This window comes from Tarenaya hassleriana, unplaced genomic scaffold, assembly GCF_000463585.1.
Source record: "Tarenaya hassleriana unplaced genomic scaffold, ASM46358v1 Cleome22, whole genome shotgun sequence".
NCBI lineage: Eukaryota > Viridiplantae > Streptophyta > Magnoliopsida > Brassicales > Cleomaceae > Tarenaya > Tarenaya hassleriana.
In genome coordinates this window covers 2,202,861-2,230,153 of record NW_010965541.1, presented here as the reverse complement: position 1 = coordinate 2,230,153, position 27,293 = coordinate 2,202,861, and the positions used below count along the sequence as shown (strand labels likewise).

The following is a 27,293-nucleotide window of genomic DNA, read 5'->3' as shown; positions in this document are numbered from 1 at the left end:
AATACATATATATACATGTATATGTATTTATATATGTATGTGTATATATATAAATATACTTGTATATATGTATATGCATATATATTTGTATAAATGCATGTATATATGTGTATATTTTTATTTGATATATATAGAAATATATATACATAGAAGTATTTATGTTTATATTTGTATTTGTATGTGGATATGAATATGTATATATATATGTGTGATTTTTTTTATTTTGTATGTATGTATGTATATGCATATATATATATACATATATATGTGTTTATATATGTATATGTATATATAAATATATTTGTTTGTATGTATATGTATATATATATTTGTATAGATGTTTGTATATATATGTGTATGTTTTTTATTTTGTATATATATAGTTATATATTTTTATATAGGAGTATATATATTTATATTTTTATTTGTATATAGATATGAATATATATGAATATATATATATATATATATATATATTGCTATTTATTTATTTTATTTTAAATTTAAAAAAAATCGATTTTTTTCATATTTTTCGGAATTTTTTAAAAAATATGACGTGGCATGCTGATGTGGCAAAAAATCTATGTGGCGTGCCACGTCAGCCGCCACGTGGCATGCCATGTCAGCGGTTAACGGACACTTAACACCGTTTTCGGATTGTGTAGGAAATTGCAGTTAAATTGGGTAGTTCGTGTATCAATTTGGCACATTTGATAATTTGGTGTAGTTTTTTGTCAAATTAAAAATTCGTGTAGGAAAAGGTCACATTTTGCAAAGTTAGTGTAGGAAAATGTCATTTTCCCTTAATATTAATATTTTCGTTCTTATGATATATACATGTATTCATTGATACTTGAGTAGAATTAACCCTAAACTATATATAAATACCGATATTCTTTATAATTAATTTATGGACGGCTATGCCGCCTTGATTATTATTCATGGACGGTTATGTCACCTTAATTGTTAATCTGGACGGTTATGCCATCTTAAATATGTATTTGTTATTGGACGGCTGTGCCGCCTTAATTATTAATTTGGACGGTTTTGCCGCCTTAATTATTTATTTGTTATTAGACGGCTATGCCGCTTTAATTGTTAATATTGGACGGCTATGCCACCTTACTTATTAATAGACTATTGTGTTTATTCTTTATAGACGGCAATGCCGCCTGAATTATTTTACTTCTGCAGACGGTAATATCGCCACATATAAACAGTTATGTTATCTAATCTATATAAATTAATAAATATTCATCATGCAAAAAATTATTATATATAATAGAAATTTATTGATGGTCATTTATACGAAATTTTTTTGAACTTAATCTAAAAAAATGTGTTAGTAATAAAATTTACAAATAAAGTTTTATAAATTCTTTCATATATCGGTAAATTAATTATAAATTATTTGTTTCCTCGATAATTAATTAACTATATACATAGCATGATCAATTAATTTTACAAAATAATTTAACAATTCGTTTTGATAAATATTTTATGTATAGTTTTATGATATAAATTGGTTAAATCATTTATAAAATTTTTTTTGAAAAAATTTCTCCAACGGCTACAATTAAAAAAATAAAAATCAAAAAATCAAAATTTGGCTCCTCCCCAACGGCTAGGAATAGTAAATTTTACCCTATAAATATACTCACCTATTCACTCAAAAACTCACACCAAATCATCTCATTCTCTTCTCTTCTCCCACGAAAAAAAATCTTTCAAGATGAATTTCATCAAAATTCTCTTTATTTTAGCAATTTAAGCAGCAACGTTTAGTATTTTCTTCGATAAAAATCTCGATCCACTTTTGTTTTCAATTTGCGTTGCGGTCCTACCTCTCGTTTATGTGTTACTAATTATAGCAATTTATATGTAATCATGTATTTCACTATGTTGTATTATTCATGGTAATGAATAAAACTAATGTATGGCGTATTTTTTTGTTTAGTCATAATGATAAGAATGACAAATATCGAGTTCGAGGTCCTCGACATATCGGGAAATAATTATTTATCATGGCAGTTGGATGCAGAACTGCATCTCGAATCAAAAGGTCTTGGTACCACCATTAAAGAACAAAGTGCATCAAAAGAGAATAAAGCAAAGGCACTAATATTACTGCGACATCATCTTCATGATGATCTGAAAAAGGAATATTTGACAATCAAAAATCCTGCAGACCTTTGGTTAAAATTAAAAGACCGTTTCGATCATCAAAAAACGGTGATCCTCCCCAAGACAAAATATGAGTGGATGCACCTCCAATTTCAAGATTTCAAGAATATCAGTGAATATAACTCGGCAATGTGTCGAATCACTTCGATTCTAAAATTATGTGGAGAAACAGTTACCGAAAATGAGATGTTGGAGAAAACTTTCTTTAGTATGCATGCCTCGAATATTATACTCCAACAACAATATCGAGAAAAAGGGTATACAAAATATTCAGAGCTTTTATCATGTCTCATATTAGCTGAACAAAATAATGAGATGTTAATGAAAAATCACGCATCACGACAGACTAGATCTGTACCATTCCCGGAAGCGAATGCTATAGAAAACAAGTCATTCCATGAATCAAATGCTACACAAAAAACATCATTCCCTGGAGAGAATGCTATGTCTTATAATGGCCGAGGACGTGGTTATTTTCGAGGTAGAGGCCGAGGCCGAGGTCGAGGATGTGGTCGTGGTGCTAGCCGAAGTTGGATAAGAGGAGGTGGTAAAGAAAACTCATCTCAAAATTATAATTTTAACAATAATAAAGGGGAAGTAAGCGCATGAACATCCAAATAAGAGGCTGAAAGAAAGTACATGCTACCGGTATGGAATGATGGGACATTGGTCGCGTACTTGCCGCACAGCTAAACACCTAGTGGAACTTTATCAGAAGTCAATTAAAGACACAAAAGGGAAAGATATCGAGACCAATCATGTCACGAGTGATTATGATGATGATGCTAGTGGTGCTGAGGACTTTGCCCATATGGACCTCGCTGTTGATTTTGCCCATCCTGAAGATGGAGCCGGTTATGAATAAAAAAACTATATAAATGTTTGCATACTTATAATCAATCTTATCTACATATACATTCTCATGTATAAATAATTTCATGATATGTTGTTGTGCTTTGTACCACTATTTCTGCTTCATAAGTTAGTAATGATATTATGCATTATTAATATATCTATTTTAATGATTGTCATGTTGTTGTGTTTTTAGAAAACGAATATGGCTAAAATTGCGGACCGAGGAGGAGATATATGTTTGGCAGATAGTGCTACAACACATACAATAGTGAAAGACAAAAAATATTTCTCGAATATGAAAATAAACAAATGAAATGTTACTACTATATCTGTAAATGCAAAAATAATCGAAGGCTCCAGAAGAGCCGATTTTATTATGCTAGGAGGAACGAAATTTACAGTAAAAGATGCATTATTTTCCTCAAAGTCCCAAAAAAATTTAATGAGTTTTAAAGATATCCGACAAAATGGATATCTTATTGAAACTATGAATGAGGATGATACTGAGTACTTATATATCACCTCAATCAATTCGGGACAAAAGTATGTGTTGGAAAAATTACCAACTCTATCATCGGGATTATATTATACTAATATGAATATGATCGAATCACATATCATAGTAAACCAGAAGTTTACTGATACGTTCAAAGTTTGGCATGATCGATTGGGTCATCTTGGTGCCATTATGATGAGAAAAGTTATCGAAAACTCTCATGGTTACCCATTGAAAAACTAAAAGATTTTTCAATCGGATGTGTTTTCTTGTGATGCATATTCTAGAGAAAAATTAATAAATAGACCATCACAAGTCAAAATCGGGCTTGAATTTTTGGAATATATATATTGAGTACGATTCGTCATCTATTATACGATATCTTGAGCCACAAACTGCAGATATTTTTACGGCTCGTTTTGCTGATTGTCATTTTAATGAAATTGAATTCCCACCATTAAGGGAAAAAATCATAGAATGGTGGAAAATAGAAATGATCTCAATTGGTGTACATCATCATTATTCCACTTTGATCCACAGCAAAACAACGAGAACGAGAAGTTTAAAGAATTATACATTTGCAGAATGTTGCAAATCAGTTACCTGATGCATTTGCAGATACAACTAGGGTAACAAGATCATATATAGATGCTGCAAATGTTCATGCTCGGATTGAAATTCCGAAAGAAGAAACGAAAGAAAATTCGACAAACGATTCCAAACACGTCTGAAGCGTGGACGATCTATTGGTTCTAAAGACAAAACCCCCCGAAAGAGCAAATGACCCAAGAAAAATGAAATGCTCGATTCGGAAGAACGCGTTCCCAATCAAAGAAATGAAGTACCTTGTGATGATGGTACAAATCCAGATAATGGAAATCGTGAGATCTCAATAAATTATATCAGTAATGGTACATTAGGGAATCGAAAAGAAATCAAAGAGATTGATGATATATTCTTTTATAATATATCAAAGGAAATTGATGAAAATGAGGATCCAGAACCCATATCTATTTCGGAATGTCAAAAGAGACCAGATTAAATAAATGGAGAGACGCAATACAACCTGAATTAGATTCCTTAATAAGCGAAAGATATTTGGACATATTGTTATTAAAATCGAAAGAAGTTTCTCCTGTTGGATGTAAATGGGTGTTTGTGCGGAAAAGAAATGAGCACAATGAAATTATAAGATATAAAGCTCGTCTTGTAGCACAAGGATTTTCCCAAAGACAAGGAGTAGATTACTAGAAAACTTATTCTCCTGTTATGGATGGTATTACATTCCGAAACCTAACTAGTCTTGCAGTTTCAAAGAATTTAGAAATGCGTCTCATGGATGTTGTTACTACTTATTTATATAGGTCACTTGACAGAGTATTTATATGAAAGTCCCTGAAAGATTTAAAATGCCCGAAACATTGAAAACAAAACCACGAGAGTTTTGTGCTGTCAAGTTACAACGATCATTGTATGGGCTAAAACAATCAGGACATATGTGGTATAAACACCTGAGTGAGCATTTATTGAAAAATGGATATACAATCATATATCACCATATGTATTTATCAAAAAGATGATATTTGGGTTTGTGATTATTGTATACATTGTTGATTTAAATATTATTGGAACTCCCCGTGAAATCCAGGATCACTTATTTAAAAGGGGAATTTTGAAATGAAAGATTTTGGAGAAATCAAGTATTGTCTTGGGTTACAGATATAACTTTTGAAAGATGAAATATTTTTACATCAATCTAATTATACAAAACGAATACTAAAACGATTCAATATGAATAAGACAAATCCACTAAGTATCTCGATGGTTAATGGAACATTGGACATTGAAAATGATCTATTTCGTCTTCACGAAGATAATGAAGAGATACTTGGTCCTGAAGTACCGTATTTAAGTGCAATAGGAACTCTTATTTATCTTGCAAATTGTGCTAGACCGGATATATCATTCGCTACCAGTCTATTAGTAAGAATTAGTTCTGCCCCAATACGAAGATATTGGAATGGGGTTAAACATATATTTTGTTATCTTTATGGATCTATTGATCTTGGATTGTTTTACCCTAAAAACACAAAAAAAAATTATTGATTTTGCAGATGCAGGTTATTTATCAGACCACATCAAGGCAGGTCACAAACAGGCTATGTCTTCCCAATCAATGGAACTGTATTAGCCTGGCATTCTAAAAAAAAAAGCAGACTCTAGTTGCTACATTAGCTAATCAGACCAAGGTCATCACGTTATATGAGGCGAGCCGAGAATCAGTATGATTGAGATCACTATCTCAACATATTCAAAAGGCTAGTGGAATACCTATCGACACGACGCCAACAATATTTTTTGAAGATAATGCTGCGTGTGTTGCACAGACTAAGGAAAGGTTCATCAAAAGTTTTAGAACAAAACATATCCCCCCGAAGTTCTTCGCATACACCCAGGAGCTTGAAAGGAATAAGAAGATTGAAGTCAGATATATACAATCATCACTATGGGTAGCATGGACAAACCGACAATGGTGTTTAAGAAACATGTACATAATATTGGGATGCGTCATTTACGAGATCTTTGATGTCTTGTTCAGGGGAAACGTGTAGCTGTACTCTTTTTCCCTTATCAGGTTTTATCCCATTAGATTTTACTAATAAGGGTTTTAACGAGGCAGCACCGAAACACGCAGATGTGTTTTTACTAACAGTGTATGGTGGAGCCCACCGTACTGTTCATACCGACTTACTGTTCATATATACGGTACTGTTCACACCTACCGTATACGTGAACAGTAACTTCGGAATTTCTATAAATAGGCTATTTAGGTTCCTCCATTGGTACACTTTCAAGAGATAGATCAATAAGAAATACATCCTTCTCCATTTTCCTAAAATACCGTTTTCGGTTATAGTTAACGATCTAATAACCGGGTCGTTTATATTTTCCCGATTTTATAATAAGAATGTCTTTTAATAGGCCATATTTTCAGTTTAATGCAAAAGAACCCAATTTAATTTTAAATTTGACTAAAGTCAAATTAATTTTACAATAATTGGTATAGTTTCTTTAAAGGTCAAATTAATTGGATCGAATGCGTTGCGTACACACAAACAAGGATTAATGAGAATCCGAAATGATAAAAGAAATCATATCGTTTTTAATAAAATAAACAAACAAAATCTTAGATTAAAAATAACAGAATTAAAATATGATTGGAATTAATTGATGGACTTTATAGCAAGCAAGGGTGTCTGTAGTAAAAACCAAAAGATCCGGGAACAAGAGGAGTTGAGTTGTCGTCTGTGTGGGCATTACATGATTTTATGTGTGTGTATATATATATATATATATAAAGAAGGCAAATATACACATATATGGTATGACAAAGAAACCGTACTTGCAATGATACTCTTACCATTTTTTTCAACATCAGTAACCTTCAAAATATATACCCAAATAATATGTTCTAAAGATAATGGTATATAAAGTTATAAGCGAACAATATTACTATATCAATATAATTTTTAAAACACAATTAAAATAATTTAATATGAATTCCTATCGTATATCTTAAAAAAAAACTATTTTTCGTTCGTTATCTACGATTGAATAGAATATAACCGGATGAATGTACCTCACCGAAATAATAGAATGTGAAATTCTGACGTCTCGTCGAATTCAATCATGAGTTTGGGTCACAAAGAATTTAGTATTTTTTTTCCTTCGTAGAAAGCTATTTTTTTTATTTTGGTGTTGAAAATGGAAAGAAGACCTGTTTTATAGGTTTTAAAAAAGGCATGAAACATCCAAAATACACCATAAAAAGTTGGTGGAAAGGTCAAGTTTTCACTTGGTGTGGGGTTAGAGAGAGAAAATACTCTCCCCTCTCTCTAACTTTACCAACCCTAGCCATCGAGATTGTGTGGATCCGACCAATCTCCCCCGCATCCCCTCCACACCGGTCGGCCATTGCCGGCCGGTTTCCCAAATTCCCCTGGTCGGCCCACTGCGGACCTGGAAAATCAAGCCACTGACCAAATCCCCACACACGACTATGCCTCCTCGACTGAGATCTTCCTCGGTCCCCCCTTCGCCCAGCATCCTAGGCCCGCCTCCTCCCTCTGCGGTGGCCGCTCTCCCCTCCTCTTCTACTCCGAAGACCGCATCACATCGCCGATGTCCTTCTGACCCCCATCCTTCTATTCAGAAAGTACAACCGACTCCTACGGGTCAAGCTGGCAAAGTTCAGGTGACTACGGGTTTGGGCAGTGCCTCCTCTCAATCAGGGCCCCTTGCCTCCAATAACCCCTCTCTCCCCCCCTCAGGTTCCATTGAGCCTGATCACTCTCTGCCTCCTGCCGAAGCTGAAGCTTCGGGACAACGTGTGAATCCGCAGGTAGTCCCCATTCAGCGGCCCCAGCAAGGTAAAACATGGAGCAAGGTTCTTTTCCCGGAAAAGCGACACCTACAGTGTATAGGAACGCCGGGTACCCATGTCTCAGGGATGCCGCTCATTACCATTCCGGAGGAATCAGTATCTCAGACAATTGACGAATGGAAAGAGTTCTTGATTGGCCAATTTTATGGATTACCTCCGCCCATGGGTCGGGTCATTGGCGTCGCCAACGGCTTATGGTCCAAGGGATCTTGCAGAATCCGCGTTCAGGACATCGGTAACGGCACGTTCCTGTTTAAAGTGCCCAATGAAGCCATCCGGATGCACATTCTCACCCGTAAATTCTGGCATATTGGCCAGTGTCCGATGTTTGTGTCATCATGGAATCCACATCACAGCCATGATAAACCCCCGCTAACATCAATTTCAACATGGGTTTCCTTCAGAAATCTGCCACACTCTCTATACAATTCAGACAGCATCACTCGCATTGCTACCGGAGTTGGGAGACCGTTGTATCTTGATCAAGCCACTGCTGCTAAAGACAATGTCTCAGTTGCACGGGTGTATATCGATGTTCAGCTCCGATACCCACTGCCTGATCGAGTCTACGTGACTGCACTAGATGGGAAGGAACTCCGAGTCGATGTTGCGTATGACTGGATCCCACCCCTGTGTAACATCTGTCGAGAAATAGGGCACAATGTAAAACACTGCCCCAATCAACACCATGCCGCCATGAATACACTCAAGGTTAGGCCTGTCGAACCAGCTGCGCCTTCAATTCCCGTCGAAGAAGAAGCGCCAGAACAACCTCCTCCAGATGTCAGCACCCAAAAAACAGAGTTGCAAAACACTGCAGAACAGAATCAACATGATACCACGAAGGAGCAACGACCTGGACATGAATCTGAGGAAGCGCTAGCCCAGACACAGATCCTGCCTACTAGAGATAAAGTCGTTGTTGCGTCTACGCCAGTCTCCAAGACCCAGGAAGTCATGAGCGTGGGAACTCAGGCAGAAAGTTCAAAACTAACGGCTGAAGGTCGAGTGGAAATTTCCCCTAACAAGAAATCGGGCCTGGGGGAACAGAAATTAAGTCATGAGCGTGGGAACTCAGGCAGAAAGTTCAAAACTAACGGCTGAAGGTCGAGTGGAAATTTCCCCTAACAAGAAATCGGGCCTGGGGAAACAGAAATTGAAGAGCCGTGGCCGCAAGGCCACGAGAGTTAACTAGCTTCAATCAGGAACCCATGTTTTTTGTCTGGAATGTGAGAGGCCTAAATGGCCGTCAGAAACAAAGTTTTTTGCGTAAATGGATTTTGGAAGGCAAGTTTCGCATAGGAGGCTTGTTAGAGACTCACATTCATGAAACAAATGCTGAAAGAATTCGGCAAGCTATTCCGCAAGGATGGAGGTGCATGTGTAACTACAGTGAGGATAGATCGGGGAGGATATGGATTATCTGTGATCAGAATACCAGTGTAACGGTGTATAGTTCTACTCGGCAAGCTGTCACAATTGGTATTTACTACCCGGACAAGCAGACGGGATTTACAGCAACTGTTGTATACGCCAGCAACTCTGCACTTGAGAGGAAAGCCCTTTGGGAAGAATTGGTCATGTTAGCTAGCTACCAACCTCTAACTGTCTCTCCATGGATTGTTGCAGGGGATTTTAACCAAGTTCTCAAGCATTCGGAGCGTTCAGATTACCCAGGAAATCAGTCACAGGGTCAAGGAATGCTAGAATTTGCAGATTGTGTCTCCTCTGCTGGTCTCTTTGACATCCCATATAGAGGCTTTTATTTTACATGGTGTAATAAGAACGTCTCTCAACCACTTGCAGTAAAACTTGATAGAGCTTTGTGTAATGACAAATGGATGGAGGTGTATGCTGATGCCTTTATTGAATTTGCGGAACCGGGGCTTTCGGATCACGCTTCCTGTCTGCTACACATGCCAACCCTTCGGTGTATGGTAAATAGGCCATTTAAATTCTTTCAACATGTCACTCTACACCCTGATTTCCTGCAGATTATACGAGACAACTGGGACACTACGATTTGGGAGGGCTCGTGGCAGTTTCGAATGTGTAAAACGCTTCAAAGGCTAAAACCAGTGCTGCGAGAGATGAACAAGAAACACTTCAGTGACTTATCACAAAGGGTAAAAGAAGCGGCTGAAATCCTCAAGGAAGCTCAGATTAAGTTGTTCTCTGCTCCCACTACAGTTCTGATCTCCGATGAACAGAGAGCGAGGGAGAAATGGATCACCTTGGTTGCTGCTGAGGAAACCTTCTTCAGACAGAAATCGCGGATTAATTGGCTGGCGAAAGGTGACAGAAACACTGGATACTTCCATAAGGTGGCACAAGCCAGGAAAAGTCTGAATCATATACATTTCATGGAGGATCAGGTGGGGAACAGGTTATCCTCTCCTGACGAAATCAAACAGCATGCGGTTGAATATTTTACAGGCTTGATTGGGCGCAGGGACAACAACATCAGCCCCCCCTCAAACGATCAGATCCGACAATTAGTGACATACAGATGCACGGAGGATGAGACCAGCGATCTTCTAAGAATCCCAAGCCCAGAGGAGATTCAGAAAGTACTATGGGGAATGGGGAACAATAAGGCCCCCGGGCCAGATGGATTCCCGAAGGAATTTTTTGTTTCCACCTGGGCAGTGACTGGTAACGATCTCATTGGAGCTGTACAGGAATTCTTTCGCACAGGGACGTTGTTGGGGCAAACTAACTCGACGATCATTACCCTCGTGCCTAAGAAACCAGGAGCTATAGCGCTAAAGGATTTCCGCCCGATCAGTTGTTGTAACACCCTCTACAAGCTGATTTCGACAATACTTGCCAGAAAGCTAAAAAACGTGCTAAGGTCCATCATCTCTCCGAATCAGGGGGCATTCTTGGAAGGGAGGCTTATGCTTGAAAACGTTATGTTAGCTATCGAGTTGGTTCGAGAATATAATCAGCCAAAGGCATCTAAGAGAGCTATGTTGAAGATTGATTTAAGGAAAGCGTTTGACACAGTTAGTTGGGAGTTTGTGATCAGAATTCTACACGCTTTAAGCCTACCTCCTGTCTTTATCGGTTGGATTAAAGTGTGCATGGAAACTCCAAAATTTTCCATTGCTGTCAACGGTGAGCTAGCGGGCTTCTTTAAGGGAAGGCGTGGTCTCCGGCAAGGTGACCCAATTTCCCCTTACTTGTTCATTCTCTCGATGGAAATACTCTCAAGAATGTTAAACTGTAGTGCAACACAACATAAATTCCGCCTGCACCCCAAATGTCGAACTCCGATGGTCACCCACCTAGCGTTTGCTGATGACTTAATGATATTCACTGCTGGGGATTACGGTTCGTTAATGGAGGTGAAAAATATACTGGAAACATTCAGCAAATATTCTGGCTTAAGTCTGAACATGGAGAAGACAGAATTATTTCTTGGTGGGATGTCTGAGGCTGAAAAGTTGGAATTCTGCAGATCCGTCGGGTTTAATCAAGGTGCTCTACCTGTACGCTATTTAGGAGTCCCACTCAGCTCTATCAGGCTGAGTAAATCAGATTATCAGCCTCTCCTTGATCGCATAAAAGCGAAGTTCAGTTCCTGGACAACAAGATTTTTATCATACGCAGGAAGAATCCAACTAGTGGCCACAGTCATTTACGGATTAGTTAACGCGTGGGGTATGATGTTCTTGTTGCCTAAATTCTTCACGAAACAGGTGGATAGCTTGTGTTCTGGATTTTTATGGGGTGCAAATGCTGATGGATACCGAGCAAGCAGGATATCATGGGATTCATGCTGCCAACCTAAAAGAGAAGGCGGATTGGGTCTCCGTAAGATAACAGACTTTAACCTAGTCTTCCGCCTCAAGCTAATCTGGCTCTTATTATCAAAATCTGGGTCACTATGGGTAGCATGGACAAAGGAGAACATCCTCAAGCGGAAAGGCTTCTGGAACACTGAACCCTCACCGCGGTTTTCTTGGAATTTCCGAAAGCTGTTAAGCATAAAGGATTTGGCGAAGCAAATGCTAAAGTTTCAGATTGGCAATGGTGAGACAACCTTGTTTTGGCATGATCCATGGACAGATCTAGGCACCCTGATTGATTTTGTTGGTGTGAATGGCCCACGCAACCTAAGGCTGCCATCGTCGGCCACTGTAAGTGAAGCTGCAATCGATGGTTCTTGGACATTTCCGGGAGCTCGAAATGATAGAATCCAACAGATGATGGTTCATATATCATCCATCCAACCTCCACTAGCTACCCATCCTCCTGACCAAGCTCTATGGAAGTACAAAATGGATGACTACAGGCCCTACTTCTCTTCCTCAAAGACATGGAATCAGATCAGAATACGTCAGGAATCAGTTCCTTGGCATTCCATTGTTTGGTTCTCAACTACAGTCCCAAGATATGCCATTCTCCTTTGGCAAGCAGTACAACAACGCTTACCGACGAAAGACCGACTCCAACGATGGGGCGTTACCTCGGACACAAATTGCAGGTTGTGTATATCGGCGGTTGAATCTCACCACCATTTATTCTTTGAGTGCAGCTTTACCTCCAGTATTTGGATACACTTTGCGGAGGTTTGCTGGCCTAGTGCTCCACGGAATATGTTGGAGATGATGGAGTGGTTTAACAACCCGACAAATGATTTGTCGAGGGGAAGAAATACAATTGCCAAGCTATTACTTCAGATTTCAGTATATGAAATATGGAAGGAAAGAAATCATAGAATATTCCGAGGCACAAGCCATACTGCACTGCATCTGCGTCGGAAAGTCGATCGTATCATGCGCAACGTCCTCCTCTCTGTCAAGTGTAATCCAACAGCTACTAGCTCCACCTTGCTAGCTGATTGGTACTACCTCACTCGGTACTCGAGACCTCCATAATGGTTGCACTTCTATCCTTCGATAGCTTTTGATAGCTTGTTTCTAATTTTACCTTTTGCTCATGGGTTCCTTTTGTATACAGTCATTGACTGGATGTAAATTTTCGATTAGAGTAATACAAATCAACTTCATCAAAAAAAAAAAGTTGGTGGAAAAATAGACGATAAACAATTGGAGAAATGGGGTGAGAATGCTAAGTGCCACGTGGACCTAGCGGAAACGCCCAAAAAATGCACGATAATAAGCCGTTTGGGGCCGGGAAGGCCCACACATAAATGACGGGCTAAGTAAATCCCAAAATCTTAAAATAAAAAATAGTAAAATTAAAATTGCAAGGAATCGAACCCGGGTCTGTACCATGGCAGAGTACTATTCTACCACTAGACCACTGGTCCTCTTATCTAAAACCGAATTATATTTCATTTATATTCATTTTGGTAAATGATATTTATTTTTAAAATTTTTTTAATTCAACTATCGAATAATTTATTCCAGCAGTGTCAAGTACAAGAATCCAATTTTCAATTATTAGACCTACATATAAAAAAGGTTGGCATTTTGCTCCACCTGAAAAATATATTTTTTTATAGCTACAAAAAGATATTTTTATGAATACAGGGAAAAAAAAAATCAGACTTGAAAGAGCATGATTCCATTGGCTGCATGAACCGTGTGATTGGGACCCAACATTCAATTGAAGTTTTCACACCAAATATATTAAAAAAAAGTTTAGTTGCATTGCCAACTTGTGGCGTCCGTGGCTGCTTTTCTTTGACCATTTGATAACGAAATTAGCCCAAAATGTTTTACTAAAATGATCTTATAATATTATGCTTTTCGGTTTGTTCTAACAGGATCGATGTAAATCAATATAAAGGTATCACTCAGATAATACAATAATAAAAAATGGATGACTCATATTTATTAGTTAAATATATTGGCCAAAATAAACAATACCATTTTGATAATAATCATTGTCTATTTCACTAATTAAAAAGTTTCTGAAGATGGAAATAATTTTTTTTTTAAAAAAACATCCTTAGATTAACGTCCCAATGATAATTATTTTTCATAAGTTAGATAATAAACCAATTATAAATATACTATTAAAAAAATATCTCTAATTTCAAAAAGTCAAAGTCAAAAAATCACACACAAAAGAATAATAATAAAAAAATCCATTCACCTAATCTTAAGGAAAAAAAAGGGAAGGAAGTTTGTGTTTGTCTCGCAGATGTTCATTAGGACAAAGATGAAAGAGAAGCTCTAATGGAAGACAAGAAAGCCAGCATAATCGGGATCGTCTCAATCTTAGTCCTTCTCATCGTCATCATCCTCGCCAGAATCTGTCTGAAACTCTCGAAACCTTTCTTCCTCATCGTTGGCGTGGACGTGTCGTTGATCCTCGCGGTGATCTGTTTTCTTCTGATCCGAAATCGGTACAATAAACAGAGGAAGATCTTGGAGTCGAGATTCGTGTCCGAAGGGAGAGAGCTTCGAATAGAGTACAGTTTCTTGAGAAAAGTCGCCGGAGTTCCCACCAAATTCAAGCTCGAAGATCTCGAAGAAGCCACTGATGGGTTCCGGATTCGGATCGGGAAAGGCGGGTCGGGATCGGTGTTCAAAGGCGTTCTAAGAGATGGAATTCAAGTTGCTGTGAAGAGAATCGAAGGAGAAGCCGAGAAGGGTGAAAGAGAATTCAGATCCGAGGTCGCCGCCGTAGCTTCCGTGCAGCACAAGAATCTCGTCCGGCTTCTCGGGTATTGCTCTGATTCTCTTCCTGAACATCCGAGGTTCCTCATTTACGAGTATATCCCGAATTCTTCACTCGATATCTGGATTTTCCCGGGGAAAAACACGCAGCTCCCTTGTCCGGTAGATGGTGGATGGTTGTCTTGGGACCAAAGGCGTCAAGTTGCTATAGATGTAGCAAAGGCTCTTGCTTATCTTCACCATGATTGTCGGTCCAAGATATTGCATCTCGACGTCAAACCCGAAAACATTCTCCTCGATGAGAAATACCGTGCAGTTGTTACAAAAGACGAGAGCAAGGTCATTACAAACATTCGAGGCACCCGAGGGTACTTAGCCCCCGAGTGGCTCCTGCAGCAAGGAATCTCGGAGAAATCAGACGTTTATAGCTTCGGGATCGTGTTACTCGAGATGATCGGAGGGCGGAGAAGCATTAGCAGGATAGAGATTGCGGATGAGAAAGAGGAGAAGAAGAAGAAGTTAGTGTATTTCCCAAGAATAGTGAAGGAGAAGATGAGAGAAGGGAAGATCATGGAGATCGTAGATCAACGGCTGAGAGAAGCCGGGGAAGTGAACGAACGGCAGGCGACGAAGCTGGTGAATATTGCCACTTGGTGTATACACGAGAATCCCAAACGCAGGCCGAGCATGGGAAATGTGGTTGAGATGCTTGAAGATAGGGTTCCGGTGCCAAATCCGCCGGATTTCGATATGGTTGTAGTCGATTTTTTGGCCGACGATGAAACCGCGACGACGATCCGAAGGGTAAAGAATATTCCTCCGTTGGAAATTCGGAGGGTGAGATCACATTTCCGTCTACCATCCATTTGCTCTTACTCTATATCTCCCATCTCGGCTCGTTAGCCCTTGTGAAGGACAAACTCCATTATATATATATATATATGTTTCATTCACAAGCTTCAAGGACAGATCTAAAGATTCGAGCCACAGTTGGATATACGGATATTTTCTATTTTCAGTTATAATATATATATGTGTATATATATAGTATTCATGTTCTGATTAATGTAATTCTTGTATAAAGATCGTTCTATATATTAAGCAATAACAATACCATGAAGACGAACACATTTCAAATTGTATTCCGAATCATCGAGGTCTTTAAACACCGGAAAAATGTTGTGGTAGATACATGTTTATTTGTATTTGGTTATCTTCAGACAAATATTTTGGAATCATGTATATACATGTTTATTTATCTTTTTCTCTTACAAGATTGATATGTTAATTCAATTAGCATTTGATGAAAGCTTACAAGACGAACACATAAAGAGTTTTATTCAATAAAAATCCATTTTGGACTAATCTTTTTTTCACAAGTATAATTTATGTAATGTCTTGTGGAAATGAAATGAGTTAAGTGAGTGAATTCAACCCAACCCAATAAGAATTATATTTGGGTTGTTTAATTGGGTTATGTTTATTTACCCAATTAACCCATTTTATCAATTTTTAATATTATTTGTATTCTATTAGCTCATAATTTTCCAAAAATTATAACCAAAATCGATATCAATCGTCAGCGGATCAAGCCATGAGAAAGGTCACAGAATAAAGGACGATCTTCACTACAAAAATATCCGAAATTCCAACCGCCAAATTCGTTGGAAAATACCAAAAATCCGTTGGAAAAACGTCGTTGGAAAATCGATTCCGTTGGAAATCCGTGGCAATTTCCAAACGGAATTCCAATGTAACAATCCGCGGATTTCCAACGGATTTTTCCGTGGTATAATTCCAACGGAATTCCAACGGCTATTCATGGCAAAATTTCTAACGGATTTCCAACGACATTAGCCATAGATATCCATTGGAAATACCGTTGGAATCATCGTCGGAATGTTACAACGGTATTTACAACGACTATACGTTGGAAAATTATAACGGATATACATTGGAATAGTGCGTTGGACATTTGCAACGCTGTTTGTGCCTGACATCCGTTGGAATTTATAGGTGGTTCCAACAGATACCCGTTGGAATGTTCATTGAGAAAGGAAAAAAAATTAATAAAAAAATAAAATACATATTTAAAAATAAAATAATAATTTATTTTATTTTAAAATATTTATTATATATTTTTTATTAATATTATATATATATTTATATATTATATATATTAATTAATAAAATTATATATTTAAAAATATATATATAATATATAATAAACAAAATTAAAATTAAAATATTAAAATAAAAAAATTGTTCAAATATTACAGAAAATTAAAATTAATTGGCACTACGGGTTTTTTTGTCTTCACTGGTCCCGAGATTACATGTCGTCGTTTCTGCTCCCGAACTCGGCGACGTATTGTGGAGTGGGCGATCACCTTGTATACGCTCAACAATTTGTTCGAGGTTACTCACTTGTTGCATCGTCGCCGCAAGTTGTTGTTCGAGTGTCTCGATCTGCCGTTGTTGTTTGAGATCATTCTGCATGCCGAGAAGAATTGCAGCACCGAAATCATCAAACAAATATCTTTGCAATTCTCCCAATCCATAGATGCGCCCCTTATTTGGAGAGAGCGACTGAAAAATGTATAAAATATTTAAAATAAATTTAAAATACTAAAATTTAATATTTATAAAAGAAATTATTAAAATTTTTACCTCCACATATAGCAACGATCTTGATCTGTTGCAGAGAGACCGGATGAAGAACCCGCTGAGTCGCCCAATATTTTGCGAGAGTTGGATAAGTCTCTGAGTCACCGTGCTTATAATGCGTTCAGCACGGGGATCGACATATGATCCATCAGACTTTTTGTGTGTCCGAACGACCAACTCTACAATTGACGGCATTCTCTCCATTTCTGTCTCCTAATATATATATATTATAATAAAATTATTAACGCAATAAAAATTCAAATTAAAAAAATAAATTAAAAATTAAGTTTTAAATAATATCATATCTTTTTGTCGCTTCTTGAATGATTTAGCACCGGAGGTAGGGATGTCAATTAAGTCCAGAGCCCGAAATCCGCCCCGAACCCGCCCGAAAATAATAAAGATATGGGCCTAAAAAATATAGGCTCATTAAATTTTGGGCTTTCGGGCCTCGGGCTAAATGGGCTGCGGACCAGTCGGGTCTCGGGCCGGGCTTGAAGCCCATTTATTTTTTTCTAACCCTTTTTTCTAAGCCAAAGTTTTACCTCTCTATGATTATCTTAACTTCTTTTTAACCATATTACATCATTTGATAATCATTTTTTGTATTTTTTTTTACTAAATCAAACCTAACACTTGCTATTTGATTAAATTTTTTTGTTTTATATTTTTTTTACTCTATATTGGTTTTGTTTCGTACTACTAGTTTGGATTTTGTTCTTCGATGCACATAAACAAACACATGTTCTATATTTATATATGTGTATATTTTAACCAAATGACGAAACTTTATCTTGGATCCAATTAACACTTTTTAAAGTGATGAAAACTTTTATTTTTTTAATCATATTACATCATATATATATATATATCAATTTATATTTTTGAAAACGTAGAAACTTTTAAATATATATATTTTAAACCTTTATTTACATATGAATATATTGATTTTTTTTCTATATGTTTCAAATTAATTACATCATATAATTGTCTTTTTTATACTATGTTTGCTTTTTTTAATATTTTACATTATTATTATTATCGTAGAAAAAAATATTTTTATTTGATAAAAAAACTCGAAGCTCGGCACGAACCCGCCCGAAGCCCTATAGGGCCGGGCTCCGGGCCATCGATCCTAGACCCGAAAAATAAATGGGCGGACTGGCCCGACCCAAAAAATTCTAGACCCGAATTGAACCCGGCCCGAACCCGGCCCGACCCGCCCATTTTACACCCCTAACCGGAGGTATGACGATGAGGACCATCACCCTCGATTTTTTGGGCCAGACGATTTCGCCTTGGAACTCTTATTCTTGAAATGTTCCGAATTCCAATGCATAAGAAGCTGTTGGTAGAAGTCATTTATTGCCCACTCCGGTGGCATTCCATGCAGATGATGACGACGTTTGACATTGTTCATCATTTGTTTCAATTGTTGCATGTCAAGCTGGTTGAACTCTTTGTAAACTTTATCGGTGTACTTTTTTTTTCCACCGAAAAGATTGCTTTATACAAGAAAATTAGAGGTAGTAATAAATTTTTCTATTTAACTGAATTTTTTTTTAAAAAACTTACGATGAATGAGTGCCACCAAGAACGTTTTAGATAGTCCGGTACCACCGTCCAACAGTAGTAGAGTTGAGGAGAATTAGGCGTTATTATTGTCGTAAATTTTTTCCTCAACTTTTTATTGTTAACCCTGAACCTAATAATCACATTTTGTTATTAATATTAGTTAATAATATAATTAAAATAATTATTTAAATAAATTAATTAAAAAAATTATCATAATGCCCCGTCAAGTTGGGGATCAATCAACGGACCTCGCGAGTATCGAAGGAGTTTAAAATCTCATCTACCTCCTCCAGAGTTATTTCAATCTCTGGGAATAGCGGCGGTGCGTCCGGCGGATCCGGAAGACGAGAAGGTGGTGGCGGTACTCCAGAAGAACCCGCCAACAATCCACCAGGAAATCACCTACGAAATTGAAAAAAAAAACAATAGTTAGTAATATTTAAAATAAAACAAAAACAAATATTCAATTTAAAAAATAACAAACATATTACCATTTTTTGTGATTTTTTTATTATTATTTTTTGATGTTTTTTTAAGTGTTTTTTTTTTGCCGACTTTGAGTGAGGATGAAGAGTGGGGGCGCTCGGATTATATAATCGACATTTCCAACGGATTTCCAATGGGCATCCGTTGGGAATTCTGTGCGCGCATTTAATTTCCTCTGACATTTTCCAATGGATGCCCGTTAAAATACGGATTTCCAATGGGTATCCGTTGGAAACTGCCTGGATTGTCGCGATAGACGCTAGGTGCATCAAACGGATTTAATGTTTCAGTAATTCCAACGGATGCCCGTTGAAAATCCGTATTCTAACGGACATCTGTTGGAAAATGCATGGATCACCAGGTGCGTGGAACGGATTTAATGTTTCACCAATTACAACGGGCGTCCGTTGGAAAGTTTCAACGGGCATCCGTTGGAATACTGGTGACCATTCGATTTCCACGATTAAATTCCATCGGATGTCCATTGGAATTTAAATTTTTTTTTAAAAAAATAAAATGCTTCAAAATACAAAGAAAATTCTTCAAAATACAAATAAATATGAAAACAATAAAAAGAAACAAGTCTACATAGAATCTTCATCACTTTCATCATTCGGAGTTGTATCATGGTCCGAAACGAATTCGTCAATATCGTCTTGTACGTTTGACGAATCATCAAGTAACTCGTCGTCTATGTCAGGAAGTGCAAGTGTATCGTCGTAATCATCTAGTTGGATAGGAAGAACCGGATTTTCGAGTTGCTCTTGCATTGGCTCATCGAGATCCTGTGTTTTCGACGAATCCACGATTAGCCTTCGTGGGTTAATCTTCAAAACAACCGACCATTTATCTTTCCATCGTTGTTTCACCGATTTCGCAGAATGTTTCGGATATAGAATGAAGCATACTTGGTCTGCCTGATCCGAAAGTATAAAAGGATCATACTTTGCATATGAATGTTTCGGATTTATATCAACACCTCCCCATCGATTTTTCCGTGAGTCGCGTCCCGACGTTGTATCAAACCAATCACATCTGGATAGATTGTTTTTAATCCGACTAATCCTGGATACTGGAGTTGGAAAATCTGTCGAAGAACTCCAAAGAAATCAGGATCTTCAGATGACCCACTTTTTATACAAACTCCGTAGTTGAACGTGGATTTATGTTTTCCATGATCGTAAGTGTGAAACATGTATCCTCGGGTGAACATTATCGACCATCAAATGATTTTTCTCCCAGGTCCATGTGATAAATCTCTTATCCATGCCGGAATTCTATCAGTGCATGACTGGATCTGCGCATAAAATCGATATGGATATATATTAAATTAATTACTTCATCAGGATATTAATTATATGATGAACAATAAAAACACATACATATATATATAGTACTTACATAGTCTCGAAACCAAGATGCATAATGTTGTTCCTTCATTCCTTCAAATTCCTCTCCACTTATATTAGGATATGTTGCCAAGACATCCTCGTCAAAAAGTCTTAAAAATATGTTATTAGAAAAAATATACATGTATAATTAATTCATTATGAAGTCATTTGAGATTCAAAATGTGTACCTTTCGTATGGCTTAAGTTCTTCACAGTTCAACAATATATATGTGGCGATGTGATTGTACTCTTGTACAGTTAACCAATATTCTTCAGACTTGCCGCCGAGTCGTCCAGTAGATTGAAAACTTTCAGGAATAAGTCCGAAACATGAATCATATTAGTAAAGTTAACTTCTATCGTCTTCGTTGGTAGACCTCATTTTTTTTCATCTGAATATGAGATTCAAAATAGAAAGAACTGAAATAGGAGATCTCCTCTAACAAATACTGTTTGACGATAGATCCTTCTACTGCTGCTTTGTTTTTTGCCTTCTTCTTGAGATGGAAAAAAAATTGTTCAAATGAATACATCCATCTAAGCTGTACTGGACCACGTATATCGCCTCATCTGGTAAATGAATAGGTAAATATTCCATCACATAAAAAAATGAAGGTGGAAATACCTTTTTCAAGGCGCAAAGTATCTCAGGGATGTTGCCTTTCAAAACCTCTAGGTTACTTCTTCTCAGAGATCTTGCACATATATCTCGGAAGAATGTGCTGATACCGCATAACGCTCTGTGGACAATGGGTTTCAATAGCTCCGCAAATGCAATGGGAATGAGTCTTTACATGAATACATGGCAATCATGACTCTTCATTCCCATAAGCTTTAATGAATTAGTATCAACGCATCGCGCCAATTTCGATGCATATCCATCAGGGAATTTAACCTCTTCTTTTAACCATTTAAACAAGATCGTTTTACCTGGTCTTGTGAGTATGAATATCGGCACTGGTGCGTGATCATCACGTGTCAACTCCAACTCTTTTCTCTTGCATATATCTTTCAAGTTATGCCAATCACCAAATCATTTGCACTTCTTATGCCAAAAATTACCTCCACATTGCACAGAAGCTTGCAAATCATCCAAATATCCACTATTTATTCGCTCAGAATAAATTTGCTCTCCGGTTTGCATAACAGGTCTTTCCTCTGTTACGATTTTACCTTTGGTAAAAAGCGTACGATTTTGTCTGAATGGATGATTCATTGGAAGAAATCTGCGATGACAGTCAAACCAGCACGACTTTCTCTGTCTCAACTGAAACGCTTCGGTTTCCTCCATGCAAAACGGACATGCAAGTCTTCCATGTGTGCTCCATCCCGATAACATTCCATACGCTGGAAAATCACTGATCGTCCAAAGAAGAACCCCTCTAAGTGTAAAATTTTGTTTCACACTAACGTCGTAAGCAAGGACTCCAATGTCCCACAAATCCTTCAACTCCTTAATGAGCGGCTGTAAATACACATCAAAACTCTTCTTCGGATGTTCTGGCCAAGAATCAACAATGTTAAAAACATAAATTCTCTTTTCATGCACATCTTAGGTGGTAAGTTGTACGGAGAAAGTATAACAGGCCATAATGAATATTGCATGTCAGACTGTCCGTACGGACTAAATCCATCAGTGCACAAACAAAGATACACATTCCTAGGCTCAGCAGCAAATTGAGGAAATACCATGTTGAAGTTTTTCCACGCCAAAGCATCCGATGGATGTTGCATTTCTCCATCAACGGCAGAATGCGAGGCATGTCATCTCATATGCGAAGCCGTTTGTTGCGATTCATACAAATGCTTCAATTTGTACGATACCGGCATATAGAACATCTTTTTATACAGAGTTTGTCTCCGTACATTTTTACTCAGACGATATCTGTTAGCCCCACAGAATTTACACTTAACCAATTATTTTTCTTCACCCCAATAGAGCATACAACCATTTTTGCAAACATCAATATTTTCATAAGGCATTCCCAAATTCTTCAACATAGCCTTCGTATCATAATACGATTTTGGAGCTTCGTTATTTTCAGGTAAATACTCACGCAATGTTTGACAAAATGAATTCGTGCAACTTTCAGTGACATTGTAATCCGTTTTCATACTCATCAATCTTGATGCGAGAGATAAACGAGACTGACCTTTTTTACATCCTTCACAGATAGGATGATTTGCCATATGCAACACGTCGAAAAGTCGTTTTGATCAACCAATACCCCAGGAAAAACATATGTCACCATTTCAACATAAGGATTTCTTATAACAGCTTCATCTACATCATACATCTGCTCGGCCGACACATGTTGTCCCGTTATTGTGATTGTCCGAACCTCTTCTCCATGAAATCGCCAAATGTAATAGTCTTCCACAAATCCCCTTGGAAATAGATGTTCACAAACATCTTCTTGACTGCGATATTTAAAATTGCGACAACTTATACATGGACATAACATTTTTCCACGTTCTTGGCACAACGGCTGCATGTAAGCAAAATTCATAAATTGTTCCAAACCGGCAATGAATTCTTGCATTGCCTCTTTTGTAATCGGATCAACTCTTTCATATATCCACTGCCGAAATGAACGAATATTCGGATTTGTTGAAGAAGCCATTTTTGGGAGAATTTTTGGTGTAAGGATAGTAGAAGAATGATTTAGAAAGTGTTTGGCAGAAAAATGGTCGGATGGCTTAAATAGACAAACATTCCAACGGACATTTGTTAGAAATCCGTTGAATTTTCTCGACCGTTAAAACTTCCAACGGATGTCCGTTGTAATGTTTGTCGCGTTTTACAACGGTCAGAAATTGTCGAACGTTATTTCCTACGGATGCCCGTCGGAATTTGCATGGGAAATGTCCAACGCTGATATTCGTTGATATGTCGTTGGAAATTTCCAACGAACTTCTAACGGACCTATCCGTTACACATCTGTAGGAATTCCGTTAGAAATCCGTTATAATATTTCCAACTGCTATCCGTTGGAAATCCGTTGAAAAAATCCATTAGAAGTTTTCGTCCGGATCTGACTACAGTTAGTTAGCTCCGGACCAATTTCGGATCGAATTCCGCACCAAGGATCGATCTGCCAGAGTGAGTTAGGTTCAGGTCTAGCAAACCAAAAGTTGGTCAACCCCGATCCAGACGTCAAAGTGGTCACAATAGTGATGACAACTATTTTTTTTTTCATTTTCGGATTTGTTGCGACGGAAACTCCTACCGTAGATGCAACAAACAGTTTTCGTCGCACATTGCGATAGACTTACGACATATTTTGGTTGTCAGAACCTACAACGATTTTTTTGTCGGAACGTGCGATAGTCACCGACAGAACATTGTCGACAATTGCGACAGTATACTGACAGAATAATTGTCGCTCGTTGCGACGACGGTCTGACAGTGTTGTCGTATTCTTCACAATTTACGACGGAATTATCCGACACTTTCTTTCGTAAAACGTTGATTTTGATCAATCGAGAATTCGATTCTATATGAACTACTCATTGTTTATATTTGCGACACATTAACGAACAAAAAACGTTTGCGATAGGGCATACTGACGGAATTTGTTCCGTTGCAAATTGTTAATTGCGAAGATTTTTATATATATATTTACAACGGATTTTTCTGTCGTAATTTCGGATGTTTCTTGTAATGATTGTATTAATTGTGTTTCGATGATTTATTTTGTTATGGACCCGGCTATATCTACCTTGCATTGTATTTTTAATATGCATATACCAAATCTTCGTAACAAAAATACCAAATCCCAAATGTAGTTAGTTTTACTATTGTCGGAGTTTCACAGCAACGAAAATAATTCGAAATGACTATAAACAAACGATAAAAAATTAATAAAAGTAAATGAGATAAAGATTTACATGAAAACCTAAAAAGGAATAAAACCACTACGGAGACGGAACGTTCACCTATTAACATAACCCATTTTTGAAAAAATAGATTAAACATTTCATCAAAAAAAAAATACAAGTTCGGTTCATCTACTACACTTTTGCTACAAAACAGTTCTTTACAAAAGATGAGATATATATTGAAAAAGTAAAACTCACACGATATTGCTTTCAAAAACTTCCCAACTGATTCTATTCATTTGTAAAGAACATGAATTACAACTCTTTTTCGTTCGAGTCTAATCCATCCCAAGAACACAACTCCCTCTGAGTTTGTTCCCCCTTACAACATGAATTCTATCAGCCCATACACTATGTGTGCCTCGCACACCCCGTGTAACCCTAGACTCGTCTAAACCCTTTGAGCGGTTCGCCTGTTTTTGAAGACTCCCCCTCAGATGCACTTCACTCTCTCTCAAGTATCACTCACCCGTGTTTCCCACACCTATGATTCTCCAGCTCGTTTGCTCTTTTCTCTCTTTTTCTGTTCTGCTGGGATACCTTTCTGTATCTCCCAAGTCTTGTATTTATGCATAGCTCCTCTTCTTGTTTACAATATTTTGCTCAATATCTTCTTTTCCTTTTTCTTGAACTTTATTCCTTTTATTTGATCTTTCCATTTTTCTTCAATGGCATGTTTCCTTTTCTCTTGAGATCTTCTAGATGCTGAATCTTCTCTTGGTGTTCTTTCTTTGCATTAACATTCTCCCCTTTTTTAACTTTATGCTTATGCACACTTATACTTGAACACACATTCATCCACTTTGCTCCTCGATATCGTACTCAACGATTTCAACCATGCATATTCGCTTAGCATCTTCAATCATACACCTTTCGAGCCATTTCTCCCCCTATGTATAAGCATAAATTCAAAACCATACCTGAGCATTCGATTGCTCAATTCTGGGCGCATGTCTTAGGACCTTGAGAGAGTTTCTAAAAATCTGGTTGTCAACCCATATGTAGCAATTGCTTGATGTCCTTTGCCCAGTTAAAACACACTTGTTATCCGCATTGGTCACAAAACATGCATCCTTTGTAAATTTCACCTTCATGCCATTATCACATAGTTGACTTATGCTGATCAAGTTAGCCTTTGATCCCTGAACTACTTTGACATCTGTCAATTTGAGGAAATCATCACACTCAAGAGTACCTTTGCCAATAATCTTTCCTTGTTTTCCATCTCCAAACGTGACACTGCCACTTCTGAGTACTACTTCACAATTTGTCAACAGCTCTTGACAACCTGTCATATGCCTTGAACATCCGCTGTCCAAATACCAGACACCGTCTCCACTCGTATGCCCAGACGTACATGCAACATTGCATGACACATCGGTTTTACGAATCCACCTAAGATTCTTCGAAGGATGAGACATATAAGAGTGATTCAAGTTCGAATGAACGTACCAATTAGAGTTCCTTTTCTGTCGTAGATAATAGCAATTCCTTTGAATATGTCCTCTCTTCCCACAATAATAGCATCTTCTGCACTCTTTTTGCTCTTGAGAGGTTCGTAGATCCACTTTGACTCGTGGAGTATTTCTGACAGTGCCAAAAGTACTTTGTACCAAGTCAGGTACTTCTCATTCAAAATTTCCTCCAGACACAAATGTTGGGTGATATTGCTCCTTTCCCGCATATCCAAGCCCCGATTGATCTCGTGCACTCCTTCCCTGTCCAAGTAGATGATCCAACTTACCAGTTCCACTTCCAAGAAGATGAAGATTTTTCTTGGTCTCTTCAATCTGACATCTCATGAGCGACGCTTCTTCTTCTTTTTGGGACAATTGATGTTGAGTAGGGAATTTTACTCAAATGACCGACTTCGGTCGCACCTATTTCACGTGTACACCAGAAAAAACATAACACTTTTTTTTCGTGTGAAAAGACGAAATTACCCTTAATGAATACGCGATTTTTATCTGTTCGAAAACAACTTCGTTATTACGACTTCGTAATTAATTCTAAATATAGTTACAATTGATTCTAAAAAAGGTGGCAAAAAATCATCTGTCTTATTTTAGTGGTATATCAGTTATATGTTAGTCGTAATAAGGTCGCAAAAAATAAAACGAAAAGGGTATTTCGGACTTTTCCAACCAAAAAGTGGGTTAAAATTGAAAATTTTTTTTTTTTTTTCGGTGGTGTACACTGAAATTGCTGCGACCCAAGTGGGTTATTTGAGTAATATTCCCTGTTGAGTAGATGTCAGTTAGATCTGAGTATTTCTAAGTTCCTTCTCCAGCCGCTTCTTCTCATCCAACAAATATATGTTCATTCGAACTAGTTTCGTCATTTCTTTGTATAACTCGTCCTCAGTTATTTCTTCATCATCACTTGAATCATCTTCCAGTGTTTCTTCTCCTTCTTCAATGAATCCAAAGAATGCAACAGACTTAGAAACTTCTTCATCGTCGTTGTCTAACTCGGTTTCCTCCTGCTCATGGGTGACAAGTGATTTTTTGTACTCCATCTCGGTATGCCCATAATTAGTTGAGTCAAATATTGCATGCTTCTTTCCAGCACCTACGACCACTGCCCATTCTTTTCTGTTACCCTTCTCGCTCATTAGGCTTTTGAGGTTGCTATTGACATCTGAATCATTTCGAAAAAGTAAAACTCACACGATATTGCTTTCAAAAACTTCTCAACTGATTCTATTCATTTGT

At 37.4% G+C, this 27,293-nt stretch overlaps 1 protein-coding gene and 1 pseudogene across 1 annotated transcript; one reads left to right on the top strand and one right to left on the bottom strand.

Annotated features, from left to right (window-relative positions):
* The first annotated feature begins 14,072 nt into the window (after positions 1 to 14,072).
* On the top strand, positions 14,073 to 15,765 carry LOC104815104 (probable receptor-like protein kinase At5g20050). The gene has a single exon (XM_010543421.2). It carries the CDS (start codon positions 14,135 to 14,137, stop codon positions 15,479 to 15,481), a length of 1,347 nt encoding a protein of 448 aa, XP_010541723.1. The 5' UTR covers positions 14,073 to 14,134; the 3' UTR covers positions 15,482 to 15,765.
* A 1,102-nt stretch (positions 15,766 to 16,867) lies between these two features.
* LOC104815158 lies at positions 16,868 to 26,263 on the bottom strand (annotated as a pseudogene).
* Between the last annotated feature and the right edge of the window lie 1,030 nt (positions 26,264 to 27,293).